Source organism: Rutilus rutilus (assembly GCF_951802725.1).
Source record: "Rutilus rutilus genome assembly, chromosome: 6".
Taxonomy (NCBI): Eukaryota; Metazoa; Chordata; class Actinopteri; order Cypriniformes; family Leuciscidae; genus Rutilus; species Rutilus rutilus.
This window is the reverse complement of record NC_140214.1, coordinates 14714491-14732431: the sequence shown is the minus strand read 5'-3', so window position 1 is coordinate 14732431 and position 17941 is coordinate 14714491. Positions and strand designations below refer to the sequence as shown.

Sequence of the window (17941 nt, the reverse complement as noted above, 5' to 3'; positions counted from 1 at the left end):
GTCTGAAAACAAGGCAGGGTTCACAAACTGTCTAAATATGTTCACCATGGTCAATTTCTGTATTGCATCTTAGTAAGATACAAGTCAACAGCTTACTTGTTTGTCTGTGTTTTCAGATCTTCCACACTTCTGAGTGCTTGCGCATGGATACCAGATTGAAAAGATGAAATACAACACTGGGTAGAAAGTGTTCTTTTAACAGAAAAGATCTGTGTTGAATAGAATCAACATAATAGTATAATGACATTTTCATATTTTTGTTGAATCTCATTATTGTTTCACCATTAAATGTTTTTGCAAAAGGGATGATGAAACAACATCACTTCATAAATTGATTCAGTGACATTACCATTGTTTTTTATCTCACCATTATTTCAACATTAGTTGTGGGTGCAAAAGTAATATTGAACCAACATCACTTTGTAACTTTTATTATTAATTAGCATTGACACATCAATATTGTATTAACATTGTTTAAGTGATTGCTTGCTATCTGGGATAGTCCAATTTAATTATATTCTACCATTTTTATTGCTACTTTACAGTATTACCTGAATTTTTTTTTCTCAACTTTTAGCAATCTTTTCCACAAATGATGTCTGTGTATTGTGTGATTGTTTTATCCTATCACACTGACAAGGAATCAGCAAAGTATTTACAATGACATTTAAATGTTTTAATTCATCTCATTCATATTACATATACAGTAAGTAGCCTATATTACACTTTCCTCTACATGATTGTTGCAATGCATGAATTCAAAATTATTCTGTGCCCCACAAACCAACCAGACATTCTCTTTATAGTGCTGAATTAAAATCTAGAAAAATAAAGGAGCAGTATGCACTACATCAGCGGTCAGTAACAGAAGCACAGCAGGCATACAGTAGATATCAGAGGCTCTGCTTTGCAGTTACAATTTATACTTGGTGTCACACAGTTGCCACTTCTACTTATCACATTTCCAAATGGGATGAACTGAAATCGTCACTTACATGCCGTCATATTTATACAGATTTCATAGTGATTTTCTATTAAAGTGCAGTACATTCATACCATATCTGTGTGAATTGGCGTGAAAATGGTATAATACTATCCTTTTCAGAGCGATGCAATGGTCTTCATGCACAATGGCATAATCAATGCAATTCTCCCGCATAAACCAAAATAATGCATTTTCCAAAGAAGTGTGTTTACCTCTTCCATAGAAACATCTGACCTCGGGGGCTATGTTAAAGTTTGCAGTATTTAATTACTACTGTCTACTTTTGTGTAGTGAGAATCTATTAAATACTCTTCTTAATAACAAATCAGTGCAATTATACTCCTAGAGTAAATACATATATAGGTGTTGATTTAATATTTGTGATTTTACTGTGTATTTTAGTCCTTAGCTACTTGCTTAGGAATCCTTCACGAACGCAAAATATGTTGTTTGGTGAAGCATCTGGTGAGAACATAACTGTACATATGAATGGTGGTGAAATTTGTGTATGTGTCCCTTTAAATAAGTAGGGATGCACTTTTTCCAGAACGAGTCTGATACCGATACTCCCATTTTTGGTACTCGCCGATACCGATACCGAAAACCGATACCTGTATTTTCACTGCATTTCTAATTTTTAAATGAATTAGAAGATAAACCAACAGAATATAGATCATATTAGTTGGCTTAATTTGTTCATCAAATATATATTTCCTTCAGTTATTTTCATGCTTAATTAAGCCTGCTAAAATGCATTGTGTGCGCTTCTATTACTTTGACTGTTCATTCTATTGCTCTATCATATTTTATCTTTAATTTAATAGCACATAGCATATCGTTAGCCTCATAGCATAATTGCCTAAGTAATATTTTTAAAAAAAGGACTTAGGCAATTATGCTATGAGGGCTAACGATATTTAGAGCAGCTCCAGAAAGGCTCAGTGCTGAGGATTGGGTCAGTGGTACAAATGTTTAGACACCAGTGAAATATCAATTCTTTATTCCAATTTTGAAAAAACTACAAAAACTACCAGCCTAATTAATGTGAATTTAAAACATTATTAAAGACAAGTAAGCAGTCAGTAATAAAATAAGAACAAATAATCAAATTACACATAGCACAAATAGCAAAAATAAATACAATAGAACAAAGGCTACAAATGAAATAAACAGTGTTTTTAGAGTTTTTCGGGTAGATCTAACAGGTACAAAAATTTGAATAAAGTAATCAAACGTTAAAAACCATTGCATATTCTTTACTGTATAAATTAAATATAGATGGATCTTTTTGTAAAGGTGAAAAGGGTAGCCTATTTAGTCAAGAGCAGTGAGTAATTTATTTGTCCATTGTTTGATTAACATTAAAACACAGCAGCAGGTTTATTTCCTGCTGCCCCTTTAACGCACGTACCCCATTTGAATATACTGTCTACGTTTACTTGAGATATAACCGATTTTGTTTACTGGGATACTCGCCAAGACGGGCGTTTTTACATAAACTTGTGTGAATTCGTCCGTACAAGCGCAAGACGTAAAAAAGACAATTCAATTCAGTATTCGCACGCTGTCTATCAAGACGTTGGTTTTCGAAGCGCTCGCTTTGGAAGTTTCGTTCATGGAACTTCTTGACCTGCAAACGTCCTGTAATAATAAAGGGAACCACTCATTATACATAAATCAGGTAAATGTTCATGTTTTACTTACATATACGATTTAGTTTTAATCCAAATAACATGTGCTGAGTGAACGATCAGCAATCAAGAGCATTCAACAGAAGTGCGCTCTCTCTCTCTCTCTCTCTTTCTCTCTCTCTCTCTGGTCAGTTAACATAAATAATAAGCTACATCAATCCTCGTTTTACTTTCTTTGCCATTGACATCCGACTGAACTAAACTTTCCACTGACGTCTGTGAAAAGGGATGTGCCACAGCGCGTTTTTCTCTTATCAGCTCGCGCACCACAGCTATATAGGCGTTACTATATTTCTTTTAATATTCCACTAATAAGATACATTTACTTCATAGACAGCCTTCTTTTTTGGGGCACAAACACTGTTTACACGCTACCTGGTATCGGTTGTTGGTATCGGAGCATTTTTACGAGTACGAGTACATGAGCATAGTATCGGGCCCGATACTAATACTGGTATCGGTGCATCCCTATAAATAAGCATGGGATACACAGATGGAAAATGTAAAGCATGTGTCATATCCCTGTCCATCTAGCAGAACTCTACTTTACAAGCAGGGAATGTTTCCTCCTGCATAGCCACAGTGCTGTTGCTGCCTAGGACTGTAATGCCCAGTTGCCGTTGTTTTTCTTGAGTTTCCCGATACCACTCATGCATCATCAGTGACTCAAACGTGGGAATCAGGGTCACCTAGAAGTTACACAAAGATAAAACAGACTCAGTATGCTACATTATCCCCACAAAAATGTAGTAGCTTTTAAAGGTGCATTACAGAAGATTGTTTTGGGTCCACTCTGATATGGTGATCACAGGCAACCATAGGTATACCTATCCGTGTAGAAGTGGCATGACAGAAAGTGGCATGACAAAAAACAATTAAAGTATCTTGCAATTATATGTTTAACCACAGATGGCGATAGAGAGGCCAAAGTTCTGTGGAGTTTCTTTGAATTGACTTCTTCTGCATATACTGTATCTACTCATACATACCGGCGCATCCTCAGGCCATACAGATTTTCCCTCCAATAATGCATCCAGAATGGACCTCATCAAGCTTTCTTTGAGTGTGTCGTCTCCACTTATTATGTAACAGGACGATCGCAAGCGACAGAAAAACTCAGCATCAACAGTGGAAGCTCCATGGCCCGACGGAAGGTAAGCCAGGTCCAAGTATACTGAAGCGCCAACCTTGCTACCTGTTGATGCATTATGACACCAGTCAGTACCAGATAAATATATTTATACAAAGATAAACAATGTGAAATCAGTTCAAACCTGCTGTTGTCGATCGTTTAGAAGCAGAGCCTGTGCTACGACTAGCCATTATGTCCCCTGCTGAGCTGCTTCTTGAGCCGCTAACAGAAGTACCTTGACTGCCAGCCCTGGTTTTGGTGCCTTGTGTTAAAACACTAGAAGATGTTAACCTCTGTGTAACTCCTGCTGCTTTTCTGCCTTTTGTTGCACCAGGCTTTATGTTGCTGACAGGATCAGGCATACAAGCACCAGGCTGAGGTGGAAGAGGAGGTAAGTCTTTCAGAGGTGCGGGTGGGGGATCCTTCGGCAAAGGATGATTCCCTCTACAAGAATTCACACCATCATTTAGGTTCTGGGATTGCAGGTTCACAACCCCTTCTTCATCAGAATCCAAAAGTCCATCTGCAGTAATGGATGAGCAATCTTCTACACCAGGATGTATATCTGAGTCTGTTGCCATGAAAAAATAGTCGCTGGCAGAAGTGAGAGGGGTCTCCTGAGCTGGATGAGTGGCCTTGTTACCTGAACATGAAGGTGGAAGGGGCTTAGCTACATCTTGGGAGTGGTCACTATCATCAGAAAGGTTCAATGGGCTGGTGTTACTAAAACCTAGTGACAGTGGATCCTCTTGATCGCCAACCGGCTTGAAATGTTTGAACTCACATGGAGAGACCAAGCAAAGGTCAACATCGTGGGTACCATCAAATACTAGACAATGCGGTCCAGATGAACACCCTTCCGGGCCATCATGAGGTGCCCTCTGGGTGTGAGGCTTCTTTAAAGACAAAGACATTCCTACTTTGAAATCAGAATTGACATGGTGTCCATTGGAGTAAGATGTTTCGTCTTCGTTGGTGGACTCGCTCACTGTTGGCAGCACTTGTTCAAAAGACATCGACAATGATTCATCAACCTCAGTGGACTGTGGTGAACTTACTTCTGCAGGCATTGAGTGTGTGGTGGTGGTAACAGTGGGAGATATATCAGGCATTATATCCTTGAAAGAGCTGAGAGACAGGAAACTAGAATGCTTCTCTTTGGAGGAAGTTGAGATACTTTCTTGGTTACTTTTAGGGCATCCGGACTCTGAAAACTTGGACAATCCCATCTGCTGGCTCTCTGAACCAAGACACATCTTAACGCCAAAACTACTATGATCTTTTGAGGCCCAGGTCTCTTCAGGTGACAAGTGATAAGGAGTATGACCAGCACTATTTGGACGTGATCTAGGAGATGTTAGCTCTAACGTCTTTTCATCGGGACTGACACAAACTTCCTCATGCCCATCTTTAAAAGTCCCATCAAGCAAAGTATACTCAGTGGGAGTGAGGTCTAGATTCACACAGAGCTCATTTTTTGTTTTGACAAAGGGTCTCGCAGATGCTCTGGACTTGCTAGGATTTACTATGCTACTACATATAGACTGGACATTACCTGTTGAGACATTTTTCATGTTCCCAAAGTCAACAGTTTGTAAATCATGTTGTTCTCGACCCATTTCCAGAAAATCTGCGGTCATATCTTCTGGTGAAGACATAATGGAGCAATTTATATCTTCTGAGTCTGTTGACAACTTCTGATTCTGCTGCTCCTTGTTAGATTTAAAGTTTTTGGCTTTGTCCTCAGCCTGTTTGTGTAATTTTGCTTCGTTTTTTACGTTTCCAGGCTTATTTGAGTTCAGTAATCCTGCAGAGGTTTTCTTGATATCTTTTCCAAGAGGCTTTGTTGCTTTTCTCTCTTCGGGTCTGCTCTCTAACTTTGGTCTTCTCATTGAAGCATTTTTGCTACCTGACATTTCTCTTTGTCCATTTTCTTGTTTCTTTGAGTCTGATATGTTTATTTTTTCATTGCTCTTGTCCTTCAAAGACTCCTTCCTTGTAACTAGTCTGGAGTGTTTAGGTTTTACGTTGCTTTCTACAGATTTCAACTTTTCTTCACTTTTCAGATCATTCCCATTCATGCATTTGGTTTTGTCTTTTAGCTCTAGATCTCCACGAACAGCTCGGTCTTTTGAAGCACCATTACTTGGTCTGGATTCATTTTTGACAGTTTTGGAACTGTCCTGACTCTCTGCAACTTTTGGATTTTTATCCGATTTTGATGTTTCAAAATCTTTTGAGCACACCACAGGGCGCTTAAGAAACTCTAGATGCTTCAGTCTCTCCAGACCATCCATTATCTTTCCTTGTGGTGTAGAGCCAGGGAAGAGAACTCTGATGATTTTCTCCACTGGGTTAGCAGGATGCCAAACAAGCAAAGCACATATAGAGACCAAAGAGGTTAGGTGGCCATCTAAACTCTTGGATTTGGAACTATTATCTGGCCAGTTATTCATGAAAGACTCTACTTCTTTGCTACGTTTGACTGGATTTAGGATGTAAAGCTCAAGGCATCCCACTCCCATTTTCTGGAAAAGAATAACTGGTTCAATGGAGCCACTTGAATTGCGAAAAAGTGGTTCTGGTGAGATCTTTAGTTTGTCCAAATGCTGTAAAATAAGTGCTGCTAGATCACTGCTTCGTAGTACATTAGGATCACCCTGAAGTTTTTTAAGTCTGTTTGGGGCATTTAGGAAAACCACACCAAGCTCTGGAGAGATTAGATTCTTTGCCCATTGCTCCTTTTCCTGTGAGTCAGTTTCACTTTCCTCAAGCTCTGTGACCTTCCTCTCCAACAGGCTGTTAACTCCCGGCAGGTTGTCTGTTCCAAAATGTGTGAGCAGCACTGAGTCAACACGGTCCAAATGCCTGACAAGTTTCCAGAAGCAAGAGCGTGGATCTGCTCCACCATTTACCAAAATATTGAAACCATTGACAGCAAAAAAGGCACAGTCACCTCTCCCTCCTGGAAAGACATAACAGCACGGACGACATAGCTTGAGAAATCCTACTGTGCCAGGTGGCTCTAAGAGATCAAATGGAGACTGTGGCTCTATGGACTCAAAAATATGGTCCGTGAACTCTTGAAGGCCCCCCATTTTGGGTAGTACCATTAGAGGATTCACCTTAATGTCGATAATGTCATGTATGTTGTGCTTCCCTAGCACTGAGTTTTTCCATTTTCCAGTTTTAGGGCAGCTTAAGGTGAGGTTTGCTTTGCCATGTGTGCTTATAGAGTTTAAGAGAACTTGAATCTGTTGGAAATGTACAGAAAACAGCTTTAATTCAAATGTATGAGAAATTACATTAGAGTACAACAGAATCATTTGTAATGCTCAGAAGAATCATATTATATTCAAATATAGCTACTTTTTCAAATCCACTATTAACGTGAGGAAAACACTTTAAAATATTGGCATACACATTTACAGTCTGGCAAACCTCTTCATCTGAAAAGATCTGGATGAAATCATTTGGAGTGAACTGCCCCGTGTGCAGGACCAGATCCCCAGAGTCCTCAAGAGACTGTCCCGTGAGCACCAGCAATTTGTGCCGAGGTATGGATGATATCAAGCTCTGGACCTGAATAAAATAAAAATAAATGAATAATTATAAATTACAATAATATTTCAATGTATATTTAAAATATATATAAATATATATATATATGCATATCATGTTTCTACAAAGTGGACAAGGAATACAGCAAATATACAGGTAACACACATCTGGGTGTGAGTGTATGGTATATATATATACATTTTGTTACAAATGTTTACGTTAAAAAAAGACACTCAATTTTACTTGCAGGACTGGTAACTGTTTGCCAAGGCACTCAATTTAGCCTTAACATATCTAATGTGTTAATTATTAAATATCTATCTAATTTAATCTAATTTATTGATTATTGTGTAATTCAAATAAATAGAATTGAGGAAGAGAAGAATAGATGCCTTTAACAGTCACACACCTCAGAGTAGAGAAACCCTTCAGATGGATTTACTACAACTTTAATTTCCAGTACATCTGAACTGAAATGAAATGTCTTCTGACCTAAGATGGAATTGTAGGGAGACAAATAAAAAGGGTCAATAGGGAAATAATCAGAATAAGTACACAAAGATGGCATGCATATGTGGATTTCTCAACGGCAAATATTAATGCATTGCATACTAATATGAAAAAAGACTACACAATAAGGTAAATCAAAGCAAACTAAACTAAGCAAAAAAATTATGCACCTCTATAGTATAAGAACTGTGTAAGAGCAATGCAAAATAAAAGAACAAGACGTTTTTTCATGAGTATTAGATATGCAAACGTCTAACTATGGTTTGTCAGAAAAATCACTTTCAAAACTAATGCAAGAAAATGTTCCACTGCTGTTTTTTCACCAGCAACCTGAACAATTGGTAGAAAGCACTTCCTTCCTGTCTTTCTGCTGTGTGTACGGAAATAGCAAATTAGGACCAACACGCCAACCTAAATACAACATTTACTGAATAATAGAAGTGGGAAGTACAGAAGTTACGATTGTGCGCAGTACACAGTTCACACAGTCTTCATTACACAATATAAATTTATAATTATATTACACAATATTAAAATTATAATGAATGAATGATTCTCTCCCAATAAAGCAAAGAAAACATACTTATGCATGTTTACATCAGACAGGCTGCAATAAAATATACACATATTAGCCTATAAATAATACATAAATATCCGCTATTCTCATGTTTGGCATGACCCATAATTCTTTTAACATAGGAATATGCAGTTGCTGTTGTTTTTTTAGTTTTTTTTTAAACTGAAATATTTTCATAATCAGATTAATGGTAATGGATTTAATGAGTGTACATAACTCATACACATTGAAAATATGACCATATACCATTATTAAGTGGAATAGAATTGTGCATGTCTGATACTTTAAATGGAGCTGTGCTGGGGCTGAACTACACAGTTGCTTCTTTGTTAATTCATAAGATTGCATCCCACGCTTAAATATCATGAGCTCCAAATTATTCCCAGCAGTGTTCTTCAAAAGCGTAGCTGCCAACCCAAATTTGCTTCTTTTTGTATAGGCCTACCTCACAAACATATGTCTACTGTATGACTTTGAAAAAGTTTACCTCTTATGTCTTTTGATTCATATGAAGAATGCTGAGAAGTAAAGAGCTTCAGCTGCTCATCCAAGTTACACACTGCCAGGTCCACATCCCATGCCCGAACACCTATATGTAAGGAGCTGCAATTATCTTTACGAATTGAAAGCATTATCAAAACTCAATGAATTAAAACATGTGCTAATGTCCTTATTGACACTTACTGTACTGGGTTTACAAAAACAACGTTGATTTGAGAGCAAGCAGCCTTAACCCCCCAGTGCAAAAGCACTGCAGTCAGCATGTCATTGAAATATCATGTGAGACTCATTGTGGCTTTAAGAAACAAATAAGATGGTTGGCTGACTGGCTTATCAAAAAAGCTTTGTTTTGTGGCATTGGTCTCCAATACTCATGAAATATAAACGCCTCTGAGCAGCATGTTCTCATCTAATATGACCATAAAAAATCCGACTCATCACTTCTTGCACTGAAATAAATAATGTCGGCATAATCAGCAGTAAAGTCAGGTAAATTTCCTGATATAGATAGGAAAAAAGGTGGACTGACAATAAAGCCATACTGTAATATTGTAAGATTTAAAACCTGACATATTAATTCTGTGTGAAGTCCAGCTTAAATGAAAGCAAATATGAAAAAAAAAAAATCATTTAATTTGACTGAAAGCTCTTATTCATATTTCTTTGTAAAGAGATTTCCATTTTTGCCTGCTCACCATGTTGACAAGCTCTTCTCAGTTTGTGATCGATTCCCTCAGACATCTGTGCTGTCAACATCTGACATATTGTTAAAGCCTCAAATGAATGACTATAATGGCACCTCTGTTGTTGAAATGTTGATGACTGCCTTGCTGGAAAATCCAGTTTACACTGGTAGCTTTTTTGTTTTGTAGCATGCTCTGGTTTAGCTGGTCTACGGTGATCATTGACTATCTTAGACCAGCTGTTCCAAAACACAACTAGATTAACAACTTCAAAATCAAAGTTGGATTTCTCATCAGGGTGATGCCACTAAAATTATGTAAGCAATAAAATGACCGCTGGGGTGGGTGTGAACATGCAGCCTAAACTGTTGATGTGTGATGAACACATCTTTACTTAAATTATGAATAATGACTGTCACATAATAAACCGAGAAACCAGTGATAGGCTACTTCAGCAGACTGGAAAGGGTGATGCACAAGGTGGCTATTTTTGATGTACTGATGTCATAACACTGCAGTGCATGCAGGGAACAGCTGCGCGAATCTTGTACCAGAATATACATAGTATTATTGCTTTAAAAGCTATAGTCTATACGGTATATACGAGAGCTCGTTGAAATATGCGTAAAAATGTATTGCTGAACGCGAGAGAAAGTGACTGGCGCAATGAGTCGCACTGTGTTGATTGTGTTTCATCCATCTCTATTCACCAAAGAACAAACCGCTGAATAACAAAATCAAAGAATGGAATATCCACATGCTCGCAACCAGTTCTACGACACACAGATATGAGAAATAATGATAATATCAAATAAATATTATAACAGCTTGGATTAACACTGTTATTATTATTATTCATAGAAATACAACATTTAAAAATGAATACCTCGTTCAATCTCCACCACAATATAGTCCAGTATGTGCGGTCTATAGAGCGCACCGATTACAATCAACATCGAGTATTTGTCATTGCTGAATCCAGGATGGGCTGTCAGGTCCTCTGATTCCATCGCTGCCGTTACACCCGACGCCATGTTGGAAAGTTATTCTTATGATGTAATACACAAGCATTCGATTCAAGCGTTATTGAAGGAACAGGCGGATAATTTGAATGAAACTGAAGCTGACCAATCGAAGCCAGGATTCAGACCGCCTTGTTGCAAGCATCACTAGGCTATTGCAGCAGTCTTCAACATTTATTGTTTTTGCATTTAACAGGAATCAAATAGGAAAAACACAAGTTCAGTGAAATGCATTCATTCAAAATAGATGTTGATGAACGAAAAACAACTCAACCATTCAGTAACTCTTTATTTTGAATTTGCAAGTCACTTTACACAGTAGTAATAAAAAAAAAATATATTAAAAAAAACATAATTTAGCTATCTTAAGGCATTTTAAAATAAAAAAGAGGCATCCTTGTGGACAGCCACATAAGGCATCCAACTTGCACTTTTACGTATAGGCCTACTGCACAATGTTCACATTGTATCACACACTTAAGATTTAAAAAACAAGACCACATGTGAGTGATGGAATGATGGTCAACAATAATAAAAATACATACACGAACAACACGCACATTGCAGTGCATGATATATCATGAGTATCATGAGACTACATACGAGTATCGCTGTAAAATATTTTCAGCTAACTTGTAATAGCCTGTCATTTTTTTGTTGTCAAATTGCTATCCTTCAGTAATTAAAGTCAAAGTGGTCGACAAAGTGCTCATCACATATCACTGCAGGACAGGACAGTATTATTATTAGGCTATTATTATTATTACCCTATTATTATTATTATTATTAATTACCGAAGGATGTAGACTAAACTTTTTTTTCCAGTTTCCCAGTTTCCAGTTATTATTCTTTAACTTCACCTCTTGCTGTTATATATATATATATATATTTTTTTTAATCTAAATATGAGATTATTCAAGATGGTTGGTTCTCTTCATTCATTTTTCCAATGTCCCATAATGAAAACTTTGTAAAACAGAACTTGAAAATAATTAAATCTCCTCAACAACCACCAATGTGCAGCATCCACCTGGATGATACGACAGCAGCAATATTGTGCCAGAACGCCCACCACACATTAGCTTATTGGTGAAGAGGAGACAGAGGGATGAAGCCAATCAATATATGTGGATGATTAGGAGGCCAATGGGCAAATTTGACCAGGATTTCTTTTCCGAAGGACATCCTGGGATTTTTTATGACCACAGGACCTCGTCTGACTCTCTATGGTCATAAATGAGATGTCTCATCTGAAGCAAGGACGGTGCTTTTTGATAGTATAGTGTCCCCATCACTATACTGGGGCATTGGGACCCACACAGACCACAGGGTAAGCGGTGCCCCCTGCTGGCCCCACTAAGACCTCTTCCAGCAGCAACAAAGTTTTCCCAGGAGGTCTCCCATCCAGTTACTGACCAGGCTCAACCCTGCTTAGCTTAGTGGGCAACCAGTCTCGGGCTACATGCTGATAGCTGCTGGCCATTCAATATGGAAACTATAGGACATTTTGATTCACTGTTTCTGTTTTTACATGTATATGCTGATCTGTTAAGCATGTATGTTATAAAAGGTTATTTGAAGAGTTACTAAATTTCTGAGACTGAGTTGGTTTTTTTTATTTTTAAAGAAACGTTTATATATTTAGTATTAGCCTTTCTGGTCTCTGAACCCTGCAAGACCTTCAAACACCGCCATGGGTCGACCTCCGAATAACTACTAAATAATTGTGTAGCCCTTATGGGCTAAAATCCATAGCTAAAATCCAAAGTAAAAAATCGAAGTAAACCATTTAAAAACATATCGTTTCATTATAATTCTAAATAAAATCTCAAATCACAGAAATTAATACATAAAATCTATCTATATCTAAGGCCTATCTATCTATCTATAAAAGTTTGTCACAGCATATCGAAAAGCATTTCAAATATTTAAATACAGATTTAGACCGTGTTAAATAAAATAAAATTGTACTTAACTGATATTATAAGATGTGCCAAACATGCAAAGCTAAGAAATAGCCGAAGTAGAAGTGCATGCATAGCCTATAGATGTTATGGACATCAAAATAATTAAGAAATATCTAAATGTAAAAGTTAAATTGTGTACAAGGCTATATGAAATAAGACTGCAATCGACAGACTGGCCATTGTACTATACAATTGTACAATATGCTAGACCTACATAAAACTTGTATGCGTTTATCATTTAAACTGAAGAGCTATTAACTCTATATGTTTGCAAGGTTGTATCGTTGATGCCACCTGAAAAGGATTAAGATGATAAACACGTTTTCAACAGATGATTTATGGTGCAACAAACTTTGTCACACTATAATCTTAATGAACTGATGTAATCTAATCACGACAGCCCTGGTTGAACTGATTATCATGCAAAATGGCGAACATCTGACAATCAAGTAAACCTCCGAGTGTGTTTCGCTTCACAACTCATCTTTATTTAGTTATAACACATTATCATCACCTGACACAACAATAAAGCTAAACGATTTAAGTTAATGATCTGACCATAAGCAGCGAAACCAACGAAATCGCGGAGGTTCGTGTAATTCTCGGATCTAGTTATTAGTTCTGATGTAATCAGAGAATGATCACCTTCATGATCACCTTAATTTCTGAGGTACGTGCCCGCACATGTCCCTCCTGTCCCAGTGCTCAGGCCTCCAGTTCTCACTTCTCGCCACCAGATGGAGCGCTGGACAATCGAGACAGTCTGGGGCTCATGACTGTTGGCATTGGGTGACTTTTGCATCAAGCAATACATTGATGATAATTATTATTATTATGTGAGACAATAATGAAAAACATAGAGATTAATATCAAGGTTAAATAATGCGTAGGCCTAATGTTTCATTAATTTTATTACATTATTTTAATGAGACATTTTTTAAATGTATTTTAATTTTACAGTCTGAATACAACCGTTTTAATGTAAAAGTGCACGTGCATTAGTTGACATTATAATGTATCTTTTTTTTTTGAAGATTGCCTATATAGGCTATTATTATTTTCATTCTTTTTGCACAACATTTTGCAATGCCACTGCAAAATAGACAAGTCTGTGAGAATGCAATAGAAATGACAACTGCAAAATAAACAACATATAAAATAAAATTAATAAATAACTAAATGTAAACACACAAAAAGTGAAAATGCACAGATAAAATAGGCCTATATATTAGCTTATCTCAAATATTATCCAATGTATTATTATTATTTTATTTATTTTTAAGTTTAACAATAGGTTGAAATCTCAGAGGGTAGGCTACTTCATCATTAGGGTGCAGCTTTAAATCCATATCAGCAACCATCTATCAGTATTAATGAGAATTCAGGATTACATTATGGAAAATAGCTCATTGATCGTTCCCAACACAAAGACAACTGTAGATGACACAATACTCCAGGCCACACAATAGGAGACTCCATAGAAACCTTCGTGGGCAACTAACATGAGGTTTCGACTGCAGTTTCAACCACGCCTACTACTCTACTCCTGCTATAAAAGCCTCGGCTCCCACACAGCTCGAGTCAAACACGAGTCGAGACAGTGCGAGAGAGAAACCACTCGAAATCTCTGTGGATTACTACCGCCTCTAAGATCGACATATTCTTTGGAATTACATTATTTGGAGGAATTTCGATTTCTGGATTGTAATATAATTTAATGACAAACATGACTCTGGAGGAAGTTGTTGGATGCAGCAGCACTGACAGAAAGTAAGTTACTTGTTGTTACGTATAACTAAGGAGGTTCAAAATGTATAATTTTTCTTCTTCTCATTTTAATTGTTTCATAAATTAAAACTGACAATTTTTTTTTTCTTTTAAAGAATGGAAACAGTACGTGAAGCTCTCGAGGAGCTGCTAGTGGCTGCGCAACGACAAAACTGTCTGACAGTTGGAGTCTACGAGTCTGCACAACTCATGAATGTGTAAGTATTTTACTCAATTCAGTAACATGCATGAGCAAATTGGATATACCGAATAGTATATTAAATTAAATGCATTTGTTAACTTTTACAGTGACCCAGACTGCGTGGTCCTATGCGTTTTGGCGACCGATGAGGAGGACGAAAGTGATGTTGCGCTTCAGATCCACTTCACTCTCATCCAAGCTTTCTGCTGTGACATCGATATCAACATTGTGCGTGTGTCCGGCATGAGGCGTTTAGCACAGGTTCTCGAGGAACCTCTCTCCACTGACAGCAACGCCAATGAGCCAAGAGACCTCCACTGCATACTTGTCACTGTAAGTAGCCTAGCCTATTTTACGCATATAACAAATGCATTAACAGAAAATAACATTCGGGGGCAAGGGTGCAGTTTGTTCGCTTTAGTTGTCGTTAACTATCTTTAACTTTTTTTTAACAAAACACTAGCTTTTTTGTGATATGTTTGTGATGTGTAAATCTCTTGAAGGAGACAGTTTTAATATTAAGTGCGTCTGATAATGACCGTGGCTAAAAAACGTGTTCCGGAAGCAATTTGCACCCTTAACACAAATTAGGGAAGTACAAAACAAGCTATAGTGAAATATTTTCCATACTAATCATATTTCTTTCCTTCTCATAGAACCCACAAGCTGAGCATCTGAAGCTGAACGAGGTGGGGAGTTACTGCAAGGAAAGCCGTTGCAGGAACCAGTGGGTGCCCTCTATTGCCCTGCAAGAGCGTTGAGCTATTCTGCACTGAAATGTGCTGAAGAGAAAAGGAATATTGATGTCGTCCTTTGAGGACAAGCTCATCAATTAAAGGGGGACTGTCTAATAGTCCATTCCAGAGCTTCCACTTCCATGTTTATGGAATTCGAAGCGTCAGAGGATACTAGAGACATTCGTCCACGTTCCTCATAATGCATGGTCGGTGTTATCGCCCTTTGGAAGGACCAAAGGAGCACCAAGGGTTGGTTGTGGACTGTGTTGTACCTCTGAAGGGATGCAGCAAGGATGCTACGGGATGTTTCCGGACGGCGGCGTACGGCCGCACTTTGCACTCCACGTGGGGAATGAATGAATAACACGTGACTCAGACCTGACAATATTGTGACAGGTCTTCAGAGGAAAAGAACTTCTGCTTTCAATAAGAGACTGCTATTTAAGGGCTGAATTTGTCTTACCGTCATTTTTTATTTATGCACAACACTCTGATGTCATTCAAAACAAATAATATATTTGGTTATTTATACATTTACAAATGTGTACTTTTTCTTATGAAATAAATTTCATGCCTAATGGCTAAAAAAATGAACAGTTCCTGTTGTGTTTTTTATGCCAGATTTAAAATCAGAAAGTGCATCTTTTTGGACATTAGAGCAAAAACTCTCACATGGACTGACATGAGTTCAGTTCAGAGCTGGTCATAAAAAGATAAATTAGTTAAAAATACTTTTGCTTCCTTGTTGGAATAGCCAGTACGATCATTTCCGATGTTATTTTAAGCTCACAATAAGGAAGAGAGGGACTTATATTGTTCTGTGGGACAACAGACAGTTATGATTAATAGTAAATAAACATCATTCCCAAGAAGATTGCTGTTCACATATTGACACCTGTTTTTTCCCCTACCTGCATCATAAATCATGCAGCCTAGATGCAGCACTATGTGTACAAAAGTAAGAGGTTCCTTATCGGTTTCTCAAACAAATGGCTTTGTTTGCAAGAGGCGCAAAATATACCCGAGAACACGGCTCTGCTGATAGACATTCTACACTTGCTTTTTAATATCTTCCTGCTCAAGAGGATGAAGGAGAAAGTTCAGTCAGATAAATTACAACATGCTTAGCTATTCTTTTACACTGATTCTAATATTACCCTTCAGCCAAAAAGACAAAGTGGCACAGTCAGTAGTAATATATTGTTCAAAAAGAACAATGTCTTTATAGATTGGACATGAAAACATGCACAAACATATTAGTCACAGACTAGTGCTGTTTTCAGAAGACCAAAAAAAAAAAAAGGGGGGGAAATAGCTTGATCACTGTGACTTCACTGACCTTTTCTTTGGTGACTGTGAAAGGTCAGGCTGCCTGCAGGCCACAGTAAACATGCAGGAGGGGTACGTTGATCAAATAGCCTGTGATCTTCCCATTAACTTTGCAGACAGCTAAATGGACTGGTTGAAAGAGGCTGCACGTGGTAGACCCCACATCTTCCTGACTTCCCACAAGACTAATGCACTGACTCACACCATATTCTTTTAAAGACCAACTGAGACATCTGGGCATGACTCCTCTACAACTTTAGTAAAATGAAGTGAATAATGTCATGACTCATACGTCAACATCTGCAAATCTTGAAAACATCTTTTCTTGAGAACATATAATGCTGTACAGAAGGGTTGAATGGCATGTCTGTATTTTCACAGGGAGCTCTGTTCTTACATGTGGCAGTGTTTACAGTTCCCTTGTGCCCCAAAAAAAAGAAAAAAAGTTCACTTACTTGAGAGGGGTAAAAAAAACAAAAACAAAAAACAATGGCACAATTCAAGAGGGGTGATGAGAAGAAAGTTAGTGAGCAATAATCACCCACTTTATGAAGTCATCAACAGGGGCCATTGTTTAGGTGGGGTGGATCAGCAAGCAACTGACAGATATATTTGTGTCTTCATTGTAAAAGCCCAAGAGAAAACAGTGTTTTCTGACCCGAGGCACTTGTCCGTGCACAAAGCTGACGTTGATGGGCTCCTCTGCAGACAGACATGACTAAAGCATGGTGCGTACCCTGGGCGGCTGCTGGGCTGAGCTGCGCACTTCAGGACTGCGCTGACGTCAAGCCGGAGGGAGAAAATAGAAGAAAAACAGGAACAGAAGGCTCTTATTTCCATGGCAGCAATAGCACAGCCCTTTAACAACGATACTCGCTATACTGAGGTAACAGCCACTGCCATGAATAGTCTGACTGCACGTTCTATTCTTAGACTATAAGGAGCTATATTTGAGCATGTCACTGACTCAAATGTTCACTGAAAAGCAAAAAATGGAGCATGGTGGGGTTTTTACATCAGACATAAACACTACAGTCTGAATATAAACACAGCATAGTAGAATTATGATGTCTGCAGTGTGCATATTCATTGGGCAATCTATTTTCAGATCATGAAATGAAGAAAATCACAGGCTAAAATGCAGGTTTAAACATCCCTTTCCAGATTTATTCCGACAGAAAACATTCTCTGAGCTTCAGAAATATGCATGATTAACTTACCAAATGAAGCCACTGTTGTACGGAGCTTCGCAAGTAGTCAAGTCACTTTTATTTATA

At 37.7% G+C, this 17941-nt stretch overlaps 2 protein-coding genes across 2 annotated transcripts; one reads left to right on the top strand and one right to left on the bottom strand.

The window, feature by feature from the left end:
- Nucleotides 1-1969: 1969 nt before the first annotated feature.
- Nucleotides 1970-10701, bottom strand: map1sb (microtubule-associated protein 1Sb). The gene is made up of 7 exons (XM_084410867.1): nt 10527-10701; nt 8944-9045; nt 7779-7861; nt 7250-7390; nt 3951-7062; nt 3666-3871; nt 1970-3365 (listed from the first exon to the last, which is right to left on the bottom strand). Exons 1-7 carry the CDS (start codon nt 10672-10674, stop codon nt 3207-3209), a joined length of 3951 nt encoding a protein of 1316 aa, XP_084266993.1. The 5' UTR covers nt 10675-10701; the 3' UTR covers nt 1970-3206.
- A 3506-nt stretch (nt 10702-14207) lies between these two features.
- On the top strand, nt 14208-15929 carry gadd45bb (growth arrest and DNA-damage-inducible, beta b). The gene is made up of 4 exons (XM_084410420.1): nt 14208-14399; nt 14513-14614; nt 14706-14931; nt 15255-15929. Exons 1-4 carry the CDS (start codon nt 14347-14349, stop codon nt 15357-15359), a joined length of 486 nt encoding a protein of 161 aa, XP_084266546.1. The 5' UTR covers nt 14208-14346; the 3' UTR covers nt 15360-15929.
- Nucleotides 15930-17941: the final 2012 nt, after the last annotated feature.

What these genes read in the sequence shown, in the direction of transcription:
- map1sb (XM_084410867.1), bottom strand. Translation starts at nt 10,674, where the DNA reads ATGGCGTCGGGTGTAACGGCAGCGATGGAATCAGAGGACCTGACAGCC. An exon ending in AGATCTTTTCAGATGAAGAG is followed by an intron (nt 7,063 to 7,249) that starts GTTTGCCAGACT and finishes CATTTCCAACAG; the next exon opens with ATTCAAGTTCTCTTAAACTC. An exon ending in TAAACGATCGACAACAGCAG is followed by an intron (nt 3,872 to 3,950) that starts GTTTGAACTGAT and finishes ATGCATCAACAG; the next exon opens with GTAGCAAGGTTGGCGCTTCA.
- gadd45bb (XM_084410420.1), top strand. Translation starts at nt 14,347, where the DNA reads ATGACAAACATGACTCTGGAGGAAGTTGTTGGATGCAGCAGCACTGAC. An exon ending in TCTGCACAACTCATGAATGT is followed by an intron (nt 14,615 to 14,705) that starts GTAAGTATTTTA and finishes TAACTTTTACAG; the next exon opens with TGACCCAGACTGCGTGGTCC. An exon ending in TCCACTGCATACTTGTCACT is followed by an intron (nt 14,932 to 15,254) that starts GTAAGTAGCCTA and finishes TCCTTCTCATAG; the next exon opens with AACCCACAAGCTGAGCATCT.